Source organism: Plecotus auritus, assembly GCF_963455305.1.
Source record: "Plecotus auritus genome assembly, chromosome: 4".
Taxonomy (NCBI): Eukaryota; Metazoa; Chordata; class Mammalia; order Chiroptera; family Vespertilionidae; genus Plecotus; species Plecotus auritus.
In genome coordinates, this window is record NC_137775.1 from 96,946,987 (window position 1) to 96,970,781 (window position 23,795).

The 23,795-nt window shown below is 57.1% G+C and overlaps 1 protein-coding gene across 2 annotated transcripts in view; it reads left to right on the forward strand.

Moving 5' to 3' along the window:
- Positions 1 to 23,795, forward strand: part of CPNE5 (copine 5) — an 88,076-nt gene that overhangs the window by 1,461 nt on the left and 62,820 nt on the right. For both annotated transcript variants that reach the window (XM_080663774.1, XM_080663775.1), the window contains exons 2-3: positions 13,328 to 13,368; positions 14,097 to 14,143. In XM_080663774.1, coding sequence (XP_080519900.1) covers positions 13,328 to 13,368; positions 14,097 to 14,143 — 88 coding nt within the window. The remainder of the gene's footprint in view (positions 1 to 13,327; positions 13,369 to 14,096; positions 14,144 to 23,795) is intronic.

Below are 23,795 nucleotides of genomic sequence, written 5' to 3' on the forward strand. Positions count from 1 at the left end.
ACCTCCTCAGCCACTGACAGCTGCCACAGCCCACCCTCCCTTTCCAGCAGGTCACACTCCCTATGCCTGACTCCCCTCCAGCCTTCAATCATGCCTGTGTCAGAGCTGTCTCCAGATCCTCCCACTTCCAAGCCCAGGAACAATCCATTCCCCATCCAGAACTCACCCCTCCTTCACCGCTGCCAGTTCATGCCCCGCATCCTGAAAAGCCTGGCCTCCTGCCTCCACTTCAGCCATGAGACACGCAGCCCTCATCACTGTCTTCTGTGTCCCCTGGGTCCTGGGTACTCAGCCTGGGCCATGGGGTCGCTCACATACTGAGCACTCAGCCTCTGAAGATATCTCAGGTGTGTACTTCATCCCTCCTGCCCCAGAGTACCTACCTAAGCACTTGAGGGCAGCGATCCCCACCCTGACTCAGATCACGGACCCAGTGGAGAGGAGAGGAGGCAGCGGGCACACGGCACCGTGGATTTGGAGTCAGACACTTTGAAATGGAATCTGCTCCACCATTGGGGCTGACTTTAGCCAAGGTTTCCTCCATTTGTCAAGTGCAAACAATGAGAAGCCTCCTTTGCCGAGGTAGCTCACGTGCTTGGAAGAGTGGCTGGCATGTCGTAGCAGGTCCTCGAAAAATACTGTTGGAGGAATTAACTTACAGGAACAGAGGATTGTGAAGTACCCAACACACTGCTTTGCACTTACTTGGCCCACAGTTGGTGCTTAATAAGTAGCTACAACGGTTACAGCGAGGCAGTAATGCTTGGTCCCTCCTGCTTGCTCTCTCAAAGTAGAGGTGTCAGACCTTTTGCCTAAAAGGTACCTAGGGGTGCATTTGCGATCTTGGTGGATGTAGTTCTGGGATCAACCCTTGTGTCCATTCCCTCTCAGGACACATGGTCTACCGGCCTGAGGAGGGCCTGCCCAGGCCCTGTTCCTGATCTCCTGAGCGCCAGAGGGTGGAAAGTGGGTTTTGGTAGGAAGGAGTGAGGAGGGGGAAGTCACCTGAACTGAGGGGAGGAGGAAAACAATATAGGTGAGCTTGAAATTGTAAATCCATCTCTTTCCCTCAACCAGGTCCAGCTCTCCAGGCTCTAGAACAGTGGTTCTCAACCTTTCTAATGCCATTAGAGGGGTTTGAGGGTGGTGAGTGAGGGTTGATGTGGTTCTCCATCTGAGAACCGCTGCTGTAGAGCCCAAGACCATCGGAAAACACAGATATTTACATTACGATTCATTAACAGTAGCAAAATTACACTTATGAAGTAGCAACGAAAATAATTTTTTGGTTGGAGGTCACCACAACATGAGGAACTGTATTAAAGGGTCGCGGCATTAGAAAGGTTGAGAACCACTGCTCTAGAAGAAAGAGGAGGTGGGAAAGGAGAGGGGGACAGGGAGAAAAGGAGGAAGAGAGGAGGAGGAGGATGGGGAGGAGGAAGAACTGCACACACTGGCTCTCCAGTATATTCTGTACTTCATAGTCCCCAGTGAATGAGGGTCAAGTCCTGCTCCCTGCACCTCAAGGTCCACACTGACTGGGCCCTAGGAGGAGGCTATGGGGTACCCCTGCCCTGGGCATCTAAGTGACACCTGCTGGTGGGCAGGGAACAGTAGGGCAGGCAGAGGCGTTGGTGGGGTGAGAACTCCAGGGGGCTTCAGAATGAGCAGCTGGGGCCTGTTCCCGCCCCTTCTCTGCTCTTAGGAAGGTCCCTGCCACCTCCCACAGTTCTAGGAGCTCCTGTTCCTGCCTGGGGTAGGACCCAAACCCCTGCCATGCCTCCCCTGGGCACTCCCAGCCAAGCAAAGCTGCCTGGTACAGGGGCACGTCTGAGCCTCAGCCCAGGACCACAGCAGAGGCCCACGCGAGCCTCCGCGGAAGGCAGATCACGCTGTGGGGTGGGTGTTCAGGCCCCTCCTATAGGTAGGGTATCTCTCAGGCGAATCCAAGTCCATTCCCAAATAATGGTTTCTTACCAGCTTCGGTGAACTTAGGACCAAAGATTATAAAGTGCCTGGTTGTTTGGCCCAGTCGTTAAGAACATGGGCTGTGGGATCTGTCCCGGTGACATCGGGTAAACTACTGAGCCCCCGTGTCCTTATCTATAAAGGAAGTACAATAACCCTTATCATAGGAGGATTAGCCCACGAACAGTAATTTGTGTTGCCGATTATTTGACACCTGAAAGTAAATAAAATCCAGACTCTCTAGCTGAGTCCCAGAGTCTGTGGGGGTCCTGGAGATCTGACCCACGTAGAGATTCTTACCCCCTTCCAGCTTTATTGACATCTATTTGCCAGTTAGGGATTCTGAGTGAGTAAGGTAGATGGTGTATGAAACCAGATACCAGCAGACATTGTAGGAAGTGTGAGCCACAGCTTCTCTCTCCTCTGGTGGTCTTTTCCAGACCTTTTCTGACTTCGTTAGCCTCCCTGCAGACCCAGCCGAAACTTACCTGTCCAGTGTCCCGTTCCCCAAGGGCCACACTGTTTTTCTGGTTTCTGTGCGTCATCTGCTGCAGGGACCAGGACCAGACTGCTGGTTAGAAAAGAGCGATTTGCATTTTTTATGTAACAGGAAACCTTTGCACTTCCACAGGGTCCATTGCAAGAAGCACAGCACATTTCAGCGGTGGGGCTCCCAGGCCCCCAGGGAAGGCAGGGGTGGAGTCCAGAGGCTGGCGTCCCTTAGCCCTGCTGGAGTCTCAGGCAGCTGCCCTCCCCACCAGCTGACGTGGGGCTGGTGGGCAGTGGCTGCCTCTGCCCCAGCGATGTTTTCTGCTGTCTGTTCAGGCTGGTGTTTTGCTGCCTGGGGCAGGAGAGGCAGTCTGCTCAGGAGCTGTCCCTGGGCCTCTCAGAAGGCCCCGGAATGGGCTCCGAAGGCTCTCATCTGACCGGCAGGGGAGGCAGCTCTGGGGAAGGAGGGCCTGGGGGCAGCGGGCAGCTGTCAAAGCCAGTGTTAGGAAAAAGAGGTCGTCAGCCATTGGATAGCCAAAGCATTCTCCAGTGGAGCCTGAGGAATAATAACAGTGGGTTTTGTTGAGCACTTACTACGTGCCAGACACCTCACATCTGTGTTAGGCGGGACCATGTGCAATTGCCTATGCTCAACTGTTTTGGCCTACTCAAATAGCAGTTTGGTCCAAACTAGGATTATTCTACAGTTTTCAATTCCTGTGTAACAAGTGGCCACATTCCTAGCGGCTTAAAGCAACAGCCATCTCTTATCTCTCTGTGCCTCTAGGGGAGAGCCCAGGCCTCACTGCTCCTCGCTCAGGGTCTCCCCCGAGCGGGAGGCCAGGCACCTGCAGGGGCTGGGATCTTCTTTGAGGCTGGGCGTCCACACCACGCTCATTTAGGTTGTGAGCAGAATGCAGTGTCTTGCAGCCGGAAGATTAAAGTCCTGTTTTCTTGCCGATTGTTGGATCCGGGTGGCGCTTAGCTCCCGGGGGCCACCCCAAGCTCCTAGCAGGACAGCTTATTCTTCGAAGCCTGCAGAGAGTCCTCCCCAGTCCGCTGGACAGTCTTATATGAGGTAACAGTAGTCACAGGAGCGCGGATCCCATCCTACTCCCACGCCCCACCCGCACTCAGGGGAGGGGGCTGTGCAGGGCCATCTTAGACCTCTCCCTACCTCACTGTGTATCTTTCTAATCTGACGGCAGTCCTGTGAGGTAGCTAGCAGTTTCCTTTTTGCTGATTAGGAAATCAGGGCTTAGAGGGGATAAAGGCACCTGCTAAGGTTACACATTTAGTATGTTTTGGAAAGGGGGGGGGTTCAAATTCAGTTTCTTCAAATCTCAAAGCTTCAAGGCTGGAATGGGGTCTCCAAGAGGATCACAGTAGGGGCCTGGGTCCCAACCTTGTGACCAAGAATTAGGTGTTTTCTTTCCAGGGATGGGAGAGTATTTTCTTGCTCAAGAATGCCTCTGGCTCTGGGATACAAAACTAGAACTGGAGGAATCTCCAAGGAGCAGAGACCAGAGAGTCACGGGATGGCAGCCTGCCTTCCATGCACCCAGACTGTCTCTCCTTCCCCAGACCGCAGATCTCCCTGCTCAGAACCACGGCCATCGCTGGAGATGACCTACCATTGGGAAGAGGGGGCGGAAAGGAGGGGAGGAGAAGAAGGCTGTAAAGCCATAGGGTACAGAGGAGGCAGGTTCAGTTAGGAATACTTAGGCTATAGGCAACCGAAAGTTTGATAGTAACTCAAACCCTGAGTACATTTATGTTTCTCAGATCACAGTGAGTCTGGAGGGAGGTTATCTGATGGTTTGTCAGCTCACTTTGCCCTCAAGGACCCAGCTGTCTTTGTACTCAGCCATTATCCAAATGCTGTGCCTCGTTATTGCAAAAAGGCTGCCTGTTCCAGGCATCACAGCCACATCCAAAAATAGGAAGCAAGACAAAGGGCCAAAGGCCTCTCTTTGAAAAGTTCTTTTGATATGGGAAGCACAATCCCTCCCAAAATATCTCAGCAGACTTCCCCTTCCATTTCCATGGCCAAAGCTGGGTCTCATGTACACCCCTAGACGAGTATATTAGTCAGCTCGGGCCGCCATAACAAAATGCCATAGATTGGGTGGCTCAATCAACAGAAATGTATTTATCACAAACCTGAGAACGGACATCCAAGACGGTGGGCTTGGTCGCCAGCATGCTCGGGTCCTGGGGAAGATGCTCTTCCGGGCCTCAGGTGGCCGCCTTCCTGCTGTGTTCTCACGCTCTCTGCTCTCCGTGTTTATTTTTAAAGGCACTGATCCCGTCGTAATCCCACCCAACCACCTCAAATAACCCTAATTACCTTCCAAAGGCTCATCTCCAAATACCATCTCATTGGGGGTTAGTGTTTTAATATATAAATTGAGGCGGGGGGAGTACACAATACTTGAAGCGATGTGGATTCTGTCAGCAGGAAGAGAGAGGAATGCTTGCTGCTGACAGCCATGGACTCTGCCACAAGGAGGTGGTCCAAGGGACCCACAGGCTGCTTGGGCTCCTGGGGTGCAGGGGTCTAGGGGGGCCTCTGAGGACTGGCTCCCTGGATTTTCCTGCAGTCAGTGGAAGCCAGTGTTAGGTGACTGACTGATGATCCAAGCACAGCTTAGCTGGAACCCTGACTACCTCTCTTCCTGCCAGTTTCCTGGGCAAGAAAAAAATGACTTAGTGGGATTTCAAAACATTGCAAGGGGCCTCTGTCCCCTAATGTTACTCACCTGTGCTGGCCTAGCATGGTGCCTGAAGGTCCCAATAGGATAGCTTTATGCCGTTCGGTCCTGAAGAATTCTGGGCAGGACACTGAAAGTCAATGCAATTCCTCATTTACCTTCTCTGAAACCTCGGCCTGGTCATTTAAGTTGTCTACCTCAGTTACTCCATCTGTAAAATGGGGGAAATACTGGTCCTGTTAACTTCCTGTAGGATTGTTATGAAGACCAAAGAGATTATGTTTGTGAAGTCCCGTATAAAGTGGAATGTGCTAACTAAACTCAATATTGATGATGGGTACCAATAACTGATTGCTATGGACACATCCATTCTTTCGATAATTGATACAAATCCTCATTTGCTACTGAGGCTTCTCTGTGCTGAGCACAGTTCGAAGTGCTGAGGATATAGTGTGAACAAGATAGACAAGCTCTCTCCTCTCATAGAACTCACACTGGCATTGGTGGTGGGGAATATAAACAAATACACACATTTAAAAATATTTTTATTGATTTCAGAGAAGAAGGGGGAGAGAGAGAAACATCAGTGATGAAAGAGAATCAGTAATTGGCCGCCTCCTGCACACCCCCCACTGGGAATTGAGCTTGCAACCCTGACATGTGCCCTGATGGGAATCGAACTGTGACCTCCTGGTTCATATGTTGATGCTCAAAGCTCTGGGCCACATCGGCCAGGATGTATACATTTCTTATGAAATAATGTCTGATAGGGATAAGTGCTCTGCAAGTAAGTGTGTGGTTGTTGGGGATGCTTTAGACAGGATGGGCAGGTGACACTGAGCTGAGAGCCAGGGGGTGAGATAGTCATCTGGAGGAGGATCTGGAGAGAGGGTGATTCCGGTAGAGAGAGAGCAAGTGCAAAGGCCCAGTGGCAGAAAAGTCCTTGGCATCCTTGCAAAACTGCAGGAGGGTAGTGTGGCTGGAGCAGTGTGACTCCCCAGAGAGGAGTGGAAGAGGATGAGGTCAGAGAGGAAGTGGGGGGTGCAGATCCATGCTAAGGAGTTTGATTTATTATTCTAATAATAATAGAATAATTGTTATTATTCTGTTTGGGGCAGGGTTAAACAGGAGTAATGTGATCTGATTGGCCTTCTAAAAATGTCCTCTGGGTAGCCTAAGGAATTGACTGGTGGAGGGAGTGGAGGGGCAGGGATTGAAGCACATGGTGAGGCAGGAGCCTCTGCAGCGTCCAAATGAGAGCTAATGGTGCTGTGGCGTGAGGAAGAGTGGGCAGATTTGGGGTGTGTTTTTGAACTAGAAACCTTCAAGACGTGATGAATGGGACAGGACGTGGGCACCGGGAGAGAGGAATCGCGCACGCTTCCTGTATTTCTGTTTTAAACGCTTGGCTTCCCAACAACTGCGCAAGGCCGGCCTGTGACCCTAGCACGGGTGAGGAAACTGAGGTCGAGTAGCTCATCCAGGGGCACGGAACTACCTCGTGGCCTGGGAGACTGCAGCTTGGCTGCGGCTCAGGCCAGCCAGAGCGCACGCTCTCCTTGGTCATGCAGCGCGGGAGGGACAATTATTACAATAATTAATAATTATAGAAATGCAGATAGCCCAGGAAGGAGCGCTCGCTAAGCCATGTGGAAATTGCTCTTTAGACCTTGGCGCGGAGACTTGGCAGGGAGACAGAGTGTACGTGAGGGCGGGATCTAAAAGGGGAGATGGCGAGTGCCGGGGCTGGCTGCCAAGCGCCCTCTCCTCCCCACTCCCTCAGAGCCTTGCCTCTCCTGCCTGCAAGGAGGGGAGCCGGGGCGGGAGGAGGTGAGAGCCCCCAGTTCTCTTCCTTCGGGAGCAGCCCTGAGGAGGCTGGGGCCAGAGAGGGGAGTGAGGAGCGCTGCTGGCGGGAGGGCTGGGGAGACCTGGGTTTGGTAATGCAGACGCTCCCCAAATGGCCTTGGGCTTCCGAGCTCCATCCGTGCCGCCTGGCAAGCTGGGTGAACGGGGCACAACTCAGCGCCAAATGTCTTGCCTATAGCATGGGGTGACATCCACCTCCTGGCACTGGTGTGTAGGGTGAATAGGGTGTCCCAGATCACGTACTCAACAAAGGATTTGGTGCGGGTTAGATCACGCCTCTGCCATCCTCTTTGCCTGCCACAGGGGCTGGCCAGATGCTTGGTGTTGAACGGCTCCACAAAGAAATGGGGTGTTGCTTGCGGGCCCCTCAGGCTCAGGGGTCTCTGTAGGCCTCCGGGCTCACCTGTCCCATCTGCTCAGCCAGCAGGAAGGCCACACCGCCAGCTGGGCCTGTGGGCACGGGCACCTGCGCCAGCAGCATTAGCGAGCAGGGAGCACACGGGCATCTCCCGGCGCCACTTGGTCCCCGAGGGCCTTTAGTGAGCACTTCCTGTGAGCGGGACACTGCCGAGCTCTTTTGCAAATATCAACTCTCTTCTCAGAAAACCCCTAGGAGAGGACTATTATTCCCCCCGCTTTACAGATGGGGATACCGAGGCACAAAGGAGCTAAGGAGGTCCAATGGGCAGCGCTGGGTTTGGGACCAGCGGGAAGCTGCAAGTCTATGCTCTCAGCATCCCCACCTCTCCTCGGAGGTTGGCGGGTGCTGAGGGAGGGCTGTTGGAAAGAAGATAAACACGTTTTCTTAATTCTGTAGCCTGATGAACCTCTTTGGGAATATGATGAAAGCCCTCCAAAAAGAACGCATCCAGCTGTGCCAACGTGCCACATTTTCCTTACAGTGTCAGCGGGTCCACGCAGCCTGTTAAGAATCGGCCTGTGGCCCTGAGAGCTGAGGGCGGCGCTCTTCCCGTGCCTCGTCCTGCGGGAGCCAGGGCCCCTGCTCCGCGCATCTGGCCAGAGGGGCCTCAGACACAAACAGGGATGTGCGTTGGGTTCACCCGGCAACTCTGCCCAGGAGCAAATGGGTCTCCTTAGACTGGGGCTCCCTGAGGACAGGCTGTGTTCCCCTCAGACTGGGGCTCCCTGAGGACAGGCTGTGTCCCCCTCAGACTGGGGCTCCCTGATGACAGGCTGTGTCCCCCTCAGACAGCGGCTCCCTGAGGACAGGGCTGTGTCCCCCTCAGACTGGGGCTCCCTGAGGACAGGCTGTGTCCCCCTCAGACTGGGGCTCCCTGATGACAGGCTGTGTCCCCCTCAGACTGGGGCTCCCTGAGGACAGGCTGTGTCCCCCTCAGACTGGGGCTCCCTGAGGACAGGGCTTTGTCCCCCTCAGACTGGGGCTTCCTGAGGACAGGGCCATGTCCCCCTCAGACTGGGGCTCCCTGAGGACAGGGCTGTGTCCCCTCAGACTGGGGCTCCCTGAGGACAGGGCTGTGTCCCCTCAGACTGGGGCTCCCTGAGGACAGGGCCATGTCCCCCTCAGACTGGGGCTCCCTGAGGACAGGGCTGTGTCCCCTCAGACTGGGGCTCCCTGAGGACAGGGCTGTGTCCCCTCAGACTGGGGCTCCCTGAGGACAGGGCCATGTCCCCCTCAGACTGGGGCTCCCTGAGGACAGGGCTGTGTCCCCTCAGACTGGGGCTCCCTGAGGACAGGCTGTGTCCCCCTCAGACTGGGGCTCCCTGAGGACAGGCTGTGTCCCCCTCAGACTGGGGCTCCCTGAGGACAGGCTGTGTCCCCCTCAGACTGGGGCTCCCTGAGGACAGGCTGTGTCCCCCTCAGACTGGGGCTCCCTGAGGACAGGGCTGTGTCCCCCTCAGACTGGGGCTCCCTGAGGACAGGCTGTGTCCCCCTCAGACTGGGGCTCCCTGAGGACAGGCTGTGTCCCCCTCAGACTGGGGCTCCCTGAGGACAGGGCTGTGTCCCCCTCAGACTGGGGCTCCCTGAGGACAGGCTGTGTCCCCCTCAGACAGCGGCTCCCTGAGGACAGGGCTGTGTCCCCCTCAGACTGGGGCTCCCTGAGGACAGGGCTGTGTCCCCCCTCAGATGGGGGCTCCCTGAGGATGGGACTCTCTTCCCCTCTCTGAAAGCTCCTACTCTCTCAACATTTTTAATGTCCCAGAAGGGAGGGTGGCACCGCAGGCTCCCTCCCTGGCTCCAGCCTCCCCGGGGCTGCTCCCTTTGCTGGGGGACTGTGACCTCGCAGGCAGCCAGGTCCTCGCTGCCAGGCCCTGGAAGGGCTTCCTAGGGGAGAGCAGAGAGGCAAGGCTCAGCTCTGCTTCCCTGGCCTTGATTTGAGGAACAAAAGAAACCAATTTCCAGGCTGCCGAGCAGACAGCTGAAGGGTTTTATGCTCTTTTTTGGGGAAAATACATTTGCCTGTTGGGAAATGTCTCTTTGAGCTCCCCAAAGGCAGAAGGTGGAGGAAAAGCACTCGGGGTCTGGTCTGCCTGTGCCCTGGTGGTTCGGGCCTGCTCGGAGTGGAAAGCCTGGTTCCGCCCCTCAGCTTCTCACTGCTGCTGCCTGAGGGCAAGTCCCTCACCCGCTCTGAGCCTCAGAGGCCCCAGGGATCAGGAGGAGGCTCGTGTGAGAGCCTTCACGTGCCTCACAGGAGCATGTTGATTCAGTGGGGAAACTGAGGCCCTAAGACCAAGAGTCCTGATGTGTGGTATCTGGACTGCGGTCATCGGGACAGTGTGCATGCGCATGTGCATGTGTGTGTGCATGTGTGTGTGTGTGTGTCTTATTTAAACATGGCTTCTGGGGCCCTGCCCAGACCTACACAATCAGACCCCAGGATTGGGCCCAAGAATCTGCCTTCTGATAAGTGGGAGAGGGAAGAGTCCCAAGAAGTGAGAGGCCCACAGGTGGACAGGCGTGGATAAGGCGAGGGGTCACAGAGGGCTGGAGGTCCTCAAGAGAGGGAGGCCAAGGGGACGCCTGAGGCTGGGGTGACGGGCGGTCCCCAGCCAGTGGGCTCCTGGGGCTGGTGAGGTGAAGGTGGCTCTGTCAGCCATCCCGTCTCTCCTTGGCCCCCAAGTGAGCCCAAGCACCCACATGGGCGTGGCTGCTCTGCTCAGCACCTGACCCAGCATGACTGACCCATCTGACAAGCCTCACTGCCCACAGCTGTCCTGAGGGAGGAACTGCTTTTAGCCCCTCTTTACAGATGGGAAAACTGAGGCACAAGGAAGGCAAGGAACTTGTCTGGATCTGGGATGTGGACCCAGCATGTCTGGCTGCAGCCCATGCACTTAACCATTAGGCTCTTTAGCTAAGAGGAACCATTGGGGCTCCTCTGCGCGTGACCAGGAGCCTCGCCGGTCAGGAGACAAGGGCCTCACTCACCCATCTGGCTTTGGTCTGCCTTCAACCACCCCGTTTGCCAGGCACCTGCTCTGTGTCGGGGCCGGGCTGGCCTGAGGCAGAGGCGGGTCGCTGTCCTGGAGGAGCGCACATCAGCGTGAGAGGCAGCTGAGCCCTGCTGTGCAGCCCGGGTGTGCTGAGTCCCAGCCAGAGGCTGCACACCACAGGCCAGAGAGCTCGGGCAGGGGAGGAACTGGCTGCTGGTCATGCGCAGGGGAAGGCCCAGGAGAGGCTCCGTCGAGCAGAAAGGTAGGAGTGGGTCTAGAAGGATGACCTCAGCAGCGTGGGGGCAGAGGGTGGCATTACCCTTGGCTGCGTGGCCCCAGGGTGCAGTGAGTCCTCCGTCACTGGGCAGGGAGCCACCGAAGTTGGGTGGCTGGATCCTATTTCTTAGCCCGGCTGTGTGCCTCTCCCCGAGCCGGGAGGGTGGGCAGAGCCCCTCTACTTCTCCTCTTCTTACTAGCCTAGACATGACTAAATCTGAGCTCCTGGCCAGACCCAGAGGGGCCCAGGCCTTGGAGAAGCCACTCGGCCTCTCTCTGAGCCTCACATTCCTGATTGATAGAGGGACTGGAAAAGGCGACCGCTGCAGCCCCTGCCAGCTGGACCATTCTAGGGTTTTATGTAACCACAGAGCTTCATGACAGCACTCAAAGAGGAGCCTCAGCACGTGCTCCGGGAGAGAAGTCCCGCCCCCAGCCCTCTTCTCACTTTCCCGCTACTCACCCTGCCCCAGGTTCCACCACTGTGGAGTCCTCTTTGGGGCTAAGGCCTGGTGTCTTTGCTTTAAATCAAGCCCAGCACACTGCAGGAGGGCAAGGTCACCCAGGTACAGGTCCGCCCACCTCAGTGGGATGAGCATCTATACTAGTAAGTGGTATCTGACCTGCAGCCCCTGCTACCTACCTTTCAGAGCTGCCTCGCGTATCATTTCCTCTGACGCTCACTGCCGAGGGCTGGGAGCTTTGTCAGATGGTTTCCAGAGTGACAGCTGGCTGGGAGCAGGGGTGGTGGAGGGGTGGTGGGGGCCAGCAGAGGGGTTGTGTGCCACTGGGGAGAGGCCCCAAGGAAGAGACTGGAGCGGAGGGTGGGGATTTGGGGATCTCTCTCAGAGACATCTCTGGGAATCTGCGTGAGGACTGGAGCTGAGTGATTCATGAGCACAATCTGGGGCCTCCCCAGGCAGCGGGGGATGTCATGTGCTCGTGCCAGGTTGCTACTGCAGCTCTCTGTCTGTCTGTCTGTCTGTCAGTAGGCCTTTGCTCCCAAGTCAGGGCGAATGAATTGAGTGTGGGGTCAAGTTGCCCAGACAAGCTGTCACTCCTGATGGTTCTGGTGATGCGGCCTCAGGGTCAGAGCTAGGCCTTTCTGGCTCTACCACTGCTTGCTGTGGGGAGTGGCCACTCCCTGCCCTGGGCCCCTGCTCCCTCCTCAGGAGAAGGTGAGACACATGGTCCCAAGGGTCCATCAACTCTGACATTTGGGGTTGGCTGTTAGGAAGCCACACAGACCCATGCTGAGTGTTTCTCCTCTTTGGGAAGGGGGTTCAAGGGGCACGGAGGCCCTGGGGGAGTGTGGGAATGGGGAGGAGACAGGGGAGATGACCCCGGGACATCTGGGAGGGAGGTGGGACGGGCTGAGATGGCTGATGGGGCAGAGCTTCGAGTTAGGGCAGTGTAAAAAGCAGGTTGGGGTGGGGGACTAGCTCCAGCAGGCAGGGGGGGCTTCAGGGATGGGGCGTGGGGGCTCTCTAATGAGCAGTTTCCTGGGCTCTGTCCCATTGGGCCCCTCTGGGAGACTGGAGCATGCCTAAGGGGTGGGTGTGGGGAGGGGAGTGAGGAAGCCAATATTTATGTTCCAACTCCTGCCCGCCATTGGTTGAGGGCTGCCCTCTGAGCGAAAACTTCCCGGTATTTGTGGCCCCCCAGCCAGAGAAAGCCCCGGGGGAGCGGCAGGAGGAAACCATTTGTGGGGACAGGGACAGGAAGGGCTGAGGAGGCAGCCCAGGGCATCCAGCACCTTGGAGGTTTGTGCTGTTGTCTGCATTGTACCGATGAGGAAACAGCTCAGAGGGCTCGAGGGACTTCCCGCGGTGCTTCCTGCCAGCAGCAGGTCATTGTGAATGCGGTGCACAGATGTGCAGGACAGGCCTTGCCTGATCTCCCTATGCCTCCACTTCCACATCTGTAAGATGGGAGGATGCCTGCCCAGTACTGACCTCGAGGGCAGCTGCTACCTGCAGAGCACTTAGTGCTGTGCCCGGCCCGTCGCCCGGCCTGTGAGCCGGAGCTGTGAGTGCACAGAGGCAGGAGGGCTCACACCTGTCAAAGGCCTCTCAGTCCCCCAACGCGGTCCATCATCTGGCTGAACGCCTTCAATCTGATTAGCAGGGCCATGTGTCAGCTGTGGCCTTGACCAAATGGGCCTGCATCCCTGGGAGGTATAGTTCATTAATCCATCAGCACAGATGAGATGGCGGAATAAACTGGTTGTAAGTAGGGCCCTGAGAGAATAGGACTCTAGATGGATACGTTTTGACAGCTTCCTTTTATTTTTTGAGAGACAGAGATGCGGTAAGAGGAGCTTCTAGAACAGGCTAAGACATTGGGCAAAAAGAGATGTGGCCCAAGAGTGAGGGGCTGAGGGACCCAGGGCACCAGTGTGTGTGAAGTGTGAAAGGTGGGGTGGGTGGTGAGGAGCCACATTCGTAGGAAGCTGAGCCGAGGACCCCCCACTGTAGGCTGCAATGAGCCAAACAAACGGAGGCAGCTGGCAGCTTCGGGCCTCAGGAAAGACCCTGATCCCTGAGCGCCCCCCCCCCCCCCCGGGCTCTGCTAACTCCTCCTCTCTCCCCTTCTTTCAGGAACCTTTTGGACAAGGACATGTTTTCCAAGTCTGACCCACGTAAGTCCTGCTCTGACATGGTAACAGTGGCGATGGCATTGTGGTGATTGCAGCGGCCAGCCCTTGAGTCCTCACTGAGTGTCGGGGCACCCGGTCCAGGCTGTTCTCACGGACACTGTCTGGAGAAAGGACTGGGCGGCTGGCCCTCCCAACCCCCACACTTGTGAAGCCTCAACACAACTGAGCGGGTTGGGGCGAGTCAGCATTTCAGGGCCCAAAGTTTTCAGAACCAGGGAAACCAGTACATTTCAGAGCCCCAGTTGGCTGTGGTCCAGGGGATCGAGCCCTGATTTTGGAGTCCAGGGTTCTAGCCCAGAGAAGTGCCACTCAAGTATGTGACCTCAAGCAGGCCACTGGCCTCCTCCGAGCCTCAGTTGGCCCATCGGTGCGGGGGCTGGTGACAGTGACAGGCCTTCTGAGGCTGCCGTGAGCCCTAGGGGTGACTGGAGTTTCAGGTGCTCTCCTGCCACCAAGTCACCCATCATGCCCACCTGTCTGCCTGCCTCACACTTGCTCAGGCCTAGATGTGAACAGCCCTGACCCCCTCCCAGAGGGCACTCCTCCCAGGCACACCGATGTTCTAGGCTCCATTCTCCAAGCTGAGGATGCCCCAGACCCCACCCTGCTGCCCAGGCCCACTCTCCCAAGGCTCCGCCCCTCCAGGGCCCTCTGCACAGGGACCCCCCTTCTCTTGGCCTGTTAACCCTTTTTTCCTCCTCTCCCCACAGTGTGCGTCATGTATACTCAAGGGATGGAGAACAAGCAGTGGAGGGAGGTAGGTTCAGCCCCTTCCCCACCCAGACACCAGCCTGGCCCTGGCGGGAGTCTGCTGGTCCCTGCTGGCGGTCACCTGACTCTGGAGACAGCACCCACCCTCCCCGGCCCCATGTTCATAACGGCAGCCTCTGACCCCGGGCGAAGGAGGGTGAGGTGTGCAGACAGGGGACTCGTCCCTGCTGCTGCAGGAAGAATCCAGTGGAGGACTGGAAAGTTCCTGTCCTCAGGGAGCCCCAGTGTGAGGAAGACACAGCCCTGTCCTCGGGGAGCCCCAGTCTGAGGGAGACACAGCCCTGTCCTCGGGGAGCCCCAGTCTGAGGGAGACACAGCCCTATCCTCAGGGAGCCCCAGTCTGAGGGGGACACAGCCCTATCCTCAGGGAGCCCCAGTCTGTGGGAGACACAGCCCTGTCCTCAGGGAGCCCCAGTCTGAGGGAGACACAGCCCTGTCCTCAGGGAGCCCCAGTCTGAGGGGGACACAGCCCTGTCCTCAGGGAGCCCCAGTCTGAGGGGGACACAGCCTGTCCTCGGGGACCCCCAGTCTGAGGGGGACACAGCCCTGTCCTCGGGGAGCCCCAGTCTGAGGGGACACAGCCCTGTCCTCAGGGAGCCCCAGTCTCAGGGGGACACAGCCCTGTCCTCGGGGAGCCCCAGTCTCAGGGGGACACAGCCCTGTCCTCGGGGAGCCCCAGTCTGAGGGGGACACAGCCCTGTCCTCAGGGAGCCCCAGTCTGAGGGGGACACAGCCCTGTCCTCAGGGAGCCCCAGTCTGAGGGGGACACAGCCTGTCCTCGGGGAGCCCCAGTCTGAGGGGGACACAGCCCTGTCCTCGGGGAGCCCCAGTCTGAGGGGACACAGCCCTGTCCTCAGGGAGCCCCAGTCTGAGGGGGACACAGCCTGTCCTCGGGGAGCCCCAGTCTGAGGGGGACACAGCCCTGTCCTCGGGGAGCCCCAGTCTGAGGGGACACAGCCCTGTCCTCAGGGAGCCCCAGTCTCAGGGGGACACAGCCCTGTCCTCAGGGAGCCCCAGTCTGAGGGGACACAGCCCTGTCCTCAGGGAGCCCCAGTCTGAGGGAGACACAGCCCTGTCCTCAGGGAGCCCCCATCTGAGGGGGACACAGCCCTGTCCTCAGGGAGCCCCAATCTGAGGGGGACACAGCCCTGTCCTCAGGGAGCCCCAGTCTGAGGGGGACACAGCCCTGTCCTCAGGGAGCCCCAGTCTCAGGGGGACACAGCCCTGTCCTCAGGGAGCCCCAGTCTGAGGGGACACAGCCCTGTCCTCAGGGAGCCCCAGTCTGAGGGGGACACAGCCCTGTCCTCAGGGAGCCCCAGTCTGAGGGGACACAGCCCTGTCCTCAGGGAGCCCCAGTCTGAGGGAGACACAGCCCTGTCCTCAGGGAGCCCCAGTCTGAGGGGGACACAGCCCTGTCCTCCAGGAGCCCCTGCCTGAGGGGGACAGAAGAGGTGATCTCCGTGGCCTGACAGCCGTGGGCATGGCCTCCAGCACCATGTCCCACCCCGGCAGCCATCCCTGGGTCCTGACTAATGTGAGCGGTTGGTTAGGTCAGTGGTCGGCAAACTGTGGCTCGCGAGCCACATGCGGTTCGCGAGCCGTGGTTTGCCGCTCTGTTGACTAATGAGTTTGCCGACCACTGACCTAGACTCTTGATTCCAATAATTATAGGCTGTTTTTGTTCCTTGTGATTAAGCCCCTATCCCAGTGGTCGGCAAACTCATTAGTCAACAGAGTGGCAAACCACGGCAAACCAGTGGCAAACTCGCGAGCCGCAGTGTGCTGACCACTGGGTTAGGTGAACCCCCTGCCCACCAATCTTCAGTGACTCCCCTGCTCTGAATCAAGTCCCAACCCCTCAGCCTGGTTTCCAGGCCCTGCCAGAACCGGGGAGTCCCTCCCTGATGACATGGTGAGGGTGAGAACAGCCAGTAAACTTCAGGACCTCAGGCCTTGTCCTTCATTGTCCTGGTGGGTGGGCGGCCAGGGCCCCTCCTCCCTGCCCCAGCCACTCCCCCCCGCCCCCCCTCCCCCCCACCGTGTGGTGGGAGCAAATGGCCAAAGGGCTGACGTTCACCCATAAAGTGTCTGGGAAATGCTTGCACGGGGGCTGGGCTACGTTTACTTTTTCACTCTCTCCAAGACTGCGCCAATTAGAGCGTGGACCAGATTGTAGGGGAAGCCGTTAGCCGGTTTAAAGGGACTAATTACTTCTGAGGCCTTTGGGCCAGGCTTCACAGAAAGCCGGTGATTCATCAGGAAAGGGTGGGGGGGCTCCCGAAGAGCACTCTCCTCCAGCCTGGCCAGTCTCCACTGGGGGCTGGGGCTGGGGCACCGCAGGGGGCAGACCATGGCGGGGGCGGGGGGGGGGGGGCGGGGGGGCGGCTGTATCAGCTGCACCTGTGCTGTGATCCTGGCTCCAGCCCTTCCTGGGGGTGGGGCCTCAGGCAAGTGGCTTAGCCTGTCTGTGCCTCAGTTTCCACATGTGTAACATGGGGATAGCACCTGCCTTGCAGGCCTGTGACGGGAATGGAACAAGATGGGTGTCGCGTGCCTGGGGCGTAGTCACTGCTCGGTAAATATCATTGAGCAGCATCATCGGGAGCCTCAGCCCTGTTTCAGTCAATATTTGCAACAGGAAGCATTGATGGGGTGCTGGGCAACAGCCCAGGTGCGGGTGGCGGGGAGAGGGAGCCGGGCAGGAGAGCAGCGGAACCAGGGGGTTGGCAGCTGGGCAGGGGAGCATCACAGGCGTGAATAATCCTGCCAGGAAGCGTGAGCGGTACCGGTGAGGAGAGCAGGAGTTCGGAGGAGAGAGTTACAGCCGTGTTAACAGCTCACTGGATTTTGTAAAATGGGATTTGATTGAACACAGCCCTCTGGCTAAGGGGTGCATGATGTAGAGAAGGGGAGGATGTGGGTCAGAGGGAACTTCAGGGATCAACCTCCCCTTTCTCTGAGGGGCAGGATGGGCCTCAGGGGCTGAGCCAGGGCGCTAGACCCCACTGCAGTGGGAGTGTCCCCGGGGAGCTGGGCTTCAGTGGAGCTGGGGAGGTCGGGGGGAGGGGAGGGGGAGACACAGCACAGGGGCCCCGCAGCAACGGTTTGGGGGGTGGCCGGAGTGAGAGGCCAGTCCAGGTTCGGGGTAGCTGGGGATGGATGTTATAAAACAGTGGGCAGGTTTTAGGGAAGCCAGCAGGAGTGATGGATCACGAGGCGGCAGCCGTGGACAGCCTAAGGGGTAAGGGGGCTTCAGGACAGGAGCAGGAGCCCCCGGTGGAGGGACAAGGTCAGCCCAGGGAGCCTCGCTCTCTTCCCACCTCTGCTCTCTGCCTGCGCCCATTGGTGGACCCACAGGCAGGCCTGGGGGTGGGGAACATGATGCGGTCTACACTGGTCAGCCTCCGGGCACAGGTCAGGGTGGAGAGGGCAGGGGTGGATCCAGAGGGGCAAGTGGAGACGCCCGAGCAGACATGGAGCATATGAGCAAGGCTGGCATTCAGGGTGTGGGCTGAACGATACAGGAAAAGGTGGGGTCCTGGGGTCAGAGTTCAGAGCAGGAGGGTCTCTAGAGGTCAAGGAGACTGACCCCATGTCCAAGAGGCAGTCAGCACCGTGTCCAGCCTTCAGGGGTGAGTGGCAGAGCTCAGCCACAGGTACTGTTGGGGAGGGGAGAAACCCCACCCCCCGCCCCGCCCCGCTCTTCTTGAGGTCTTGGACTCTCAATAAAATTGGCACAAGACCAGATTAACAGGGGAAATACCGACTTGATATGTGTGCATGGCAGACCATAAAAGATGATACTCTCTGAAATGGTGAACCAGCCATCTTTTTACATTTTTTAGGCAAAGAAACAATACATTTGTGAGGAAATGACAGGACAAAGACATTTAGGGTTGGGCGCTCATTCCCGAGGAATCTGAACAATATTTGGGCTTGGGTAGTAAGTTGGTGAAGCAGTACAAGCTTCCTTAGGCAAGCTTCTTGGTCCTGGATTCCTTAACTCTGGTGATAAGGGTGTCTCTCAGCCCCCCTGCAGCCAGGGGGCACTTTTCATGGAAGAGAATTCTTTCCCACAATGGCTGCTTGTCAAGTAAGTTTAATTCCAAGTCATTGATATGTCATTGTGGGGCTTTAGGGGTGGCGGCAGTACCCCCAGCATGCAGGCTTCAAGCTGTTTGGAAAAGGAGAAGATGCACTCACACATATCGAGGTCCTACTTCTTGCCAACTGATTCCCTGTGTGACCCCAGAGGAAAGTCTCAGGAATGGAGAACATAAGGAACAATCTGGGTCCCTTCCCTATGGAACTGGCCCTGGGATAGAAGACTGCCTTTGCGGGTAAACAGGAAGCTGTTGCCACCGCTGGCGCATTGCAAGTGTCTGCTAGCAGAATCCTGGCCGGGAGATGCATCCCATGACCAGCGGGGTCAAGTGCCGGCCCCGGGTTCCCCCAGGCAGGGCCTGACCCCGGCTCGGCTCGGACCAGCCGCAGAAGGATGAGAGCTCTTCTCGCAGCCCCTGGCTGCTGGTTTCAGCTGATTTTAACTGTTTAGGTCATTTTAATGCCTTTGGAGAAAGCTCCATCTTCCAGCACCTAAATCTGTCACCACGTTTTATGAAAATTGACTCGAGATGTGATTTTAGTCCAGGAAGTGGAGCACTATTTGCATCAAGCCTTGCCAGGGCCTTCCACTGTCCGGGGGAAGCAGGGTGGGAAGGGTCCCATTTGAAAAGTGTGTGCGCGCACGCGCGCGCGCGGGGGTGATCCTTGCCTCTCCCCTGCCAGGTAGCTGTCCTGGCCGAGGGCCCCTGGGTAAGGAGGAGACGGGTATTAGGGTGTCCCGCTGATTGACCCCTACCACTTGCAGGGCATGTGGCCCAACCAGCCGGCCCACACATCCCTGCCAGAGCGCTCAGTCTATTTCTGAGTGACCTCAGCCCACTGGACATTTAACATCAGCGAGGATGACGGCTCATCGCTAAGTATTTGGAATAATCTTCTCATAACTTTGACTCCGTGAGCCTGTGCTGGCACCTCCTGTGTGGCAGGGAGAGTGCTGGGTACACAGAGGGCACCAGGCACTGTTCACAGCCAGCAGGGCTCACTTTCAATTCGGGGTAACAATAAGCAACAGTAGAGCTGACAGCACACACTTCTGGAGCGGTATGTGCCAGGCTCTGCTCCGAGCACGCCCACAGCCTCTCACTTAATCCTCGCGACGACCCTGGGAAGCAGGTATTATTATTGTTATTTATTATTGTTATCGGTCCCATTTCATGGAGGAGGAAACTGAAGCACAGAGAGGTTGGTGTGAAAGAGGTTCTAAACCATGACGTTGTTAAAACGGTAGCAGTTACACATAAAGGGCACCGTTCCGCTTGTTCCGCATTCTGCCCTCCTTCGGCGGACACCGCTAAGTTGGTTTTCTCTTCCACGTGTTCTTCCCCTCAACACTTGAAGACTGCTCATGGGACCCTGCCAGCCTGCTTTTCAGCAGACGTAGACTGGGGCCTTTCTTTTTTTTTTTTTTTAAATCAGTGGTTCCTGTTTATACCACTGTCTTTTGCCCTTTTATCAATCCGGGCACCCCCTCCCCCCAGAACACCCGTTTATTCTTCACTGTCCTTCCCCAAGTGTGTGTCCTGTGCTGTCCACTTGTCCAGCCCAGTCATGGGCCGCCCCTCCTCAGGGGCTTGAGCTAGACAGTCACACTCCTCCCCAGGTCTCTGCATTCTGCATCTCTCAGGGCTGTGCACTGTCCGTGCTGTCCAGCAGCCCACCTGTCTCTGTGTCAGATGTCTCCCCCTCCCTCAGGGCTGTGCACTGTCCGTGCTGTCCAGCAGCCCACCTGCCTCTGTGCCAGATGTCTCCGACTTCATATGGAGTTGGGGGCGGCTGTGTCTTTCTCACATGAGCTGCTGGTTCACAGAGGATTCAGCTCAGAATTGGAAATTGAGTTTTTGAATCTAAGTGTGATTTACATTACCTCCATCGTGGGTCCTTGGGTAGATTCAGTGTGGTCTGCGGTCTGTGAAGATCATGTTGAGTTTCAGTTGTGCGTCCGGCATCTTGGCTCTGTCTCCTGGTGCAGGGTGGCTGTCATGGCCATCCAGGAATGAGGAGCGGCTGGATGGGCTGGAGTGCTGTGGTCCTTCCTCCCTGCAGGCCTCTCCCCGGATTGACCTTAGTTCTCTAGTTGACCTTTGTTCAGCCACTGGGATCTACACAGCTTGCGACCCATCCCCTTTTCTCCATCAGGTCCCTAAGGACATCGTGAATAACAGTCAAATGCCTTGCAGGTGAAGCCCTGAATGTGATGTCCCAGACCTGTTCCCATGCCAGTTCTGACATTCACTGTGACCTGGGTCTCAGTGTTCTCACCTATAAAATGGGGTTCAGAGACCTCTGGAAGAGAATGCTTTGACAATGCCTGGAAATGTCCGTGGCAATGCGATGTTGCCCAGCCTGAGCACGTGGGCGCTCCGTCACGGCGCAAGTGGCCACACTCGAGGTCCTGTGACCAACACCAAGCCTGTCCTTGGGAGGAGCTCAGAGCGCCAGGCGGCACTCCTAACACTCAGGCTTCCTGTGAAACCCCGGCTGTGTGTCCTGTGCCATCCACTTGTCCAGCCCAGAGGAAAAGAGGGGCTGCAGGGAAGGAGCCCAACCCTGTGTGGGAAGGGACTCTCATCAGGGGCTCTGGCAGGACCGGCTGGACCCAGGGACACTGTCGTCGCTGTCCTGCCCAGCAGAGCGCTGCACCTTGGCGCTGTGGCTGCCAGGATGGGTGGCCGCCGATAGTGCGGCATCCCCATCCCCTGCCTCTCCGGGGCCTCGGTCCCCTGCTGGTGTGCTGTGGGGCATCTCCTGTCAGCCTGCCCATGAGACCTGCCCCTCTGGGCGGTGGCCTTCTGGCTCCTGCCCTCTCCAGACCCCACGTGCTCCCTGCTCTGGCTCTGAAGGTCACCCCAGGCCCCCAGGCAGGCAGCGTCCCTTCTCTCCCTCTAGTTCCTCCTGCCCAGAAGGCTTTCCCTGGCTCCAGTGGTCTCAGAACCACAGCTCAGGGCTTCACCTCGAGATGAGTCAACTCCCTAGCCTGGTGTCAGAACCCTTCCCACTGGGATACTCTCACAGAGGCCATAGGAAGGAACCCCTGACTCGGCCTCATGCTACGTGCTCTGCTGGCTCGTGCCCATGCGGTGGCCTGAGGAGAGGTGGTTGGTCCGGGTCACAGACGGAAACTGAGGCTGGGAAAGTTGAAGCGACTTGTGCAAGGCCGTGCAGCTCAGGGCAGGGCTGGGATTCACACCGGTTATGAAGCCATCTAGCCCCGTTGGCTGCCCACAGTGGTTGGGCCTTCAGGGCCGATACCAGCAGCCACCCGCGGTCAGAGGTGGCACAGGCGCAGCTCTGCTCCGCACAACCTCGACACTGGGCCGACTTCTGCCACATGCACCAGCAGGTTAGGTGGAACCACCACATGGACCTGCAGTTTGAAAATGTTGGCAATTTCACATGGTCTAATGGTTAGGTCAGACTCTAATGCAATCTGAGCAAGTGGCCCCCAGTCACACTCCTGTCCTCATAAGCTCAGTGAGGTCCCGCCTGCCTCTTGCCTAGCGGCTCGCTGGAGGCAGCCTAGGACGATGCTCCCTCGTCCGTGAGGATCAGGCCGCCACAGCCTCGGGTGAGGGAGACTCGGTGTCAGCAGCCCAGACACACTCCTAAGGTGTGAGGCCGCGGTCTCTGCAGATTCTCACGCCCTGCTTGCGCGAGTGATGAGTGCTTGTTCACGCTTCTGACCATCTGTGTCTCTCCACCCTTCCCGCTGGCTGTGAAGAATCATCGTTCACTGCCCTCAGTTAACAGGGTTTTCCAGCGCCCATGAGGTCACGTATTGAGGTGAGGCCTCCTAGTTAGCGTCTTTCCAGTGTAACTCCCGTGCCTAGGATGGACGAAACTCATTGAAAAAAATAATTTAAAATAATACAAACAATAAAACAAGACCCAAACTATTTGGCTCGAGGCTTTTCCCACCTGCCTCCTGGCCTGTTCCCCGCCTCTTCCCTCGCCCTGTGCCTCCACTGCGTCCAGGCAGTCGGTGCCTTCCGGCCCTTGCTCAGTTCCTGCAGAGGAAAGCCCCCAGGCCCGTCCAGCCTTCATCTGACTGCTGTCTCCAGCTCTCTGAGCCCCCAGACACCCTCTCCCAGCAGACGAGATTGGTCTCAATGTCTCCGATTATTTAAGAATCAGAGTCAACCAAGATGTTCAGAACATCTGCTCTGTAACAACAGGCATCTTTTACTTGTGCCTGCCATGTGCCCGGCATCTCTTACCCATCGTTCCTAATCCTTATGGCAGCTCTGTGGCCAGGAACAGGTCATCCCCAGACCCAGACAGGTGAAGAAACTGGCCCAGGCGACATGGCTGGGAAACCAGGGTTCTCTCCCCATCGAGCCAGAGGATGTTAGTGTATTGGGCAGCTCTTGGGAGTCAGACAAACCTGACTTCTAGAAGTTGGGTCAGGACCTTGGTACTTAGAGCTCTGTTGCCTTGTACTAGACACGTATCCTCTCCGAGCCTCACGTAAACTGGGCAATGAGCAATATCTACCTGCTGGGTTGTCTAAGGATTGGAGATAACATAGGATAAGCCGGAGGAGCCAGGTACTTGATAAAAGATAGCTCTTGTTAATAGTATCATTGATGGGCCCTGGGCGCAGACAATGTACCAGGCAGTTTACACATTTTATCTCAGGTAACCCATTCTATAGATAGGAGCATGGAGGCCAAGAGAAGAGAAGTAACTTGAATAAGACACTGTTGCCCTCCAGGGTGTAAAGCAGGGAGTTCCCCGCCCTCAAGGACCTTACGGGGAGCTGGGGAGACCGCCCTCAGACATAGAAGGATTTAAAAGCCTCGCTTTCTTCATCTTGACAAGTGTATCAGAACAGATCCTCTAGGAAGCCCCAAGTTCCAGACCATAACTAGGTCAGGAGCCACTCCGGTACAGAGGTGAATTCTCAGTTCTTCACAGCATGGAGAGGTCCAGGCGGGCTGGGGAGGCTCCCTGGAGGAGGTGGCACTTGGAGGACGGTGGGAGAAAGAAAGGGCATTGCAGGAATGGAGCCTGGCATGAGCAAAGCCCAGAAGTGAGAATGCCCTGTGTGCCCATGAGATGGGACACTATGGTCCAGAGTGTTGGCAGGAGGTGAGAAGTCAGCTCAGGAGGCCCATTTAGGTTGAGTGGTGTGAGGAGTGAAGACAGTGGGTGATGTGGTCACAGAGGTTGGCAGGGGCGGATCCTGTAGGGCGTCACAGGCCATGTCGGAGCTCAGATGCTGCTCTAAGTGTGACGGGAAGCGCCTTGAGGGTTTTGAGCAGGGGAGTGGTACAGCCTAGTTTGTGTCTCAGAAAGAAACCTCTGGCCAATCCTCTGTGGAGTGGATTGCAGGGTAAAAGGCAGAAGCAGAAAGACAGTGTGGTCTTGTGGAGATCCTGGCATGAGACCCGGGTGGGCAAGGGCAGTGGGGATCCAGCTTGTCCAATGGCCACGGGTTTGAAATAAAATGACCCTCTGCCCACCAGGCCGTGAGTCCAATTTAGGGTCCCTGATGAACAACACAGGACCTGGGC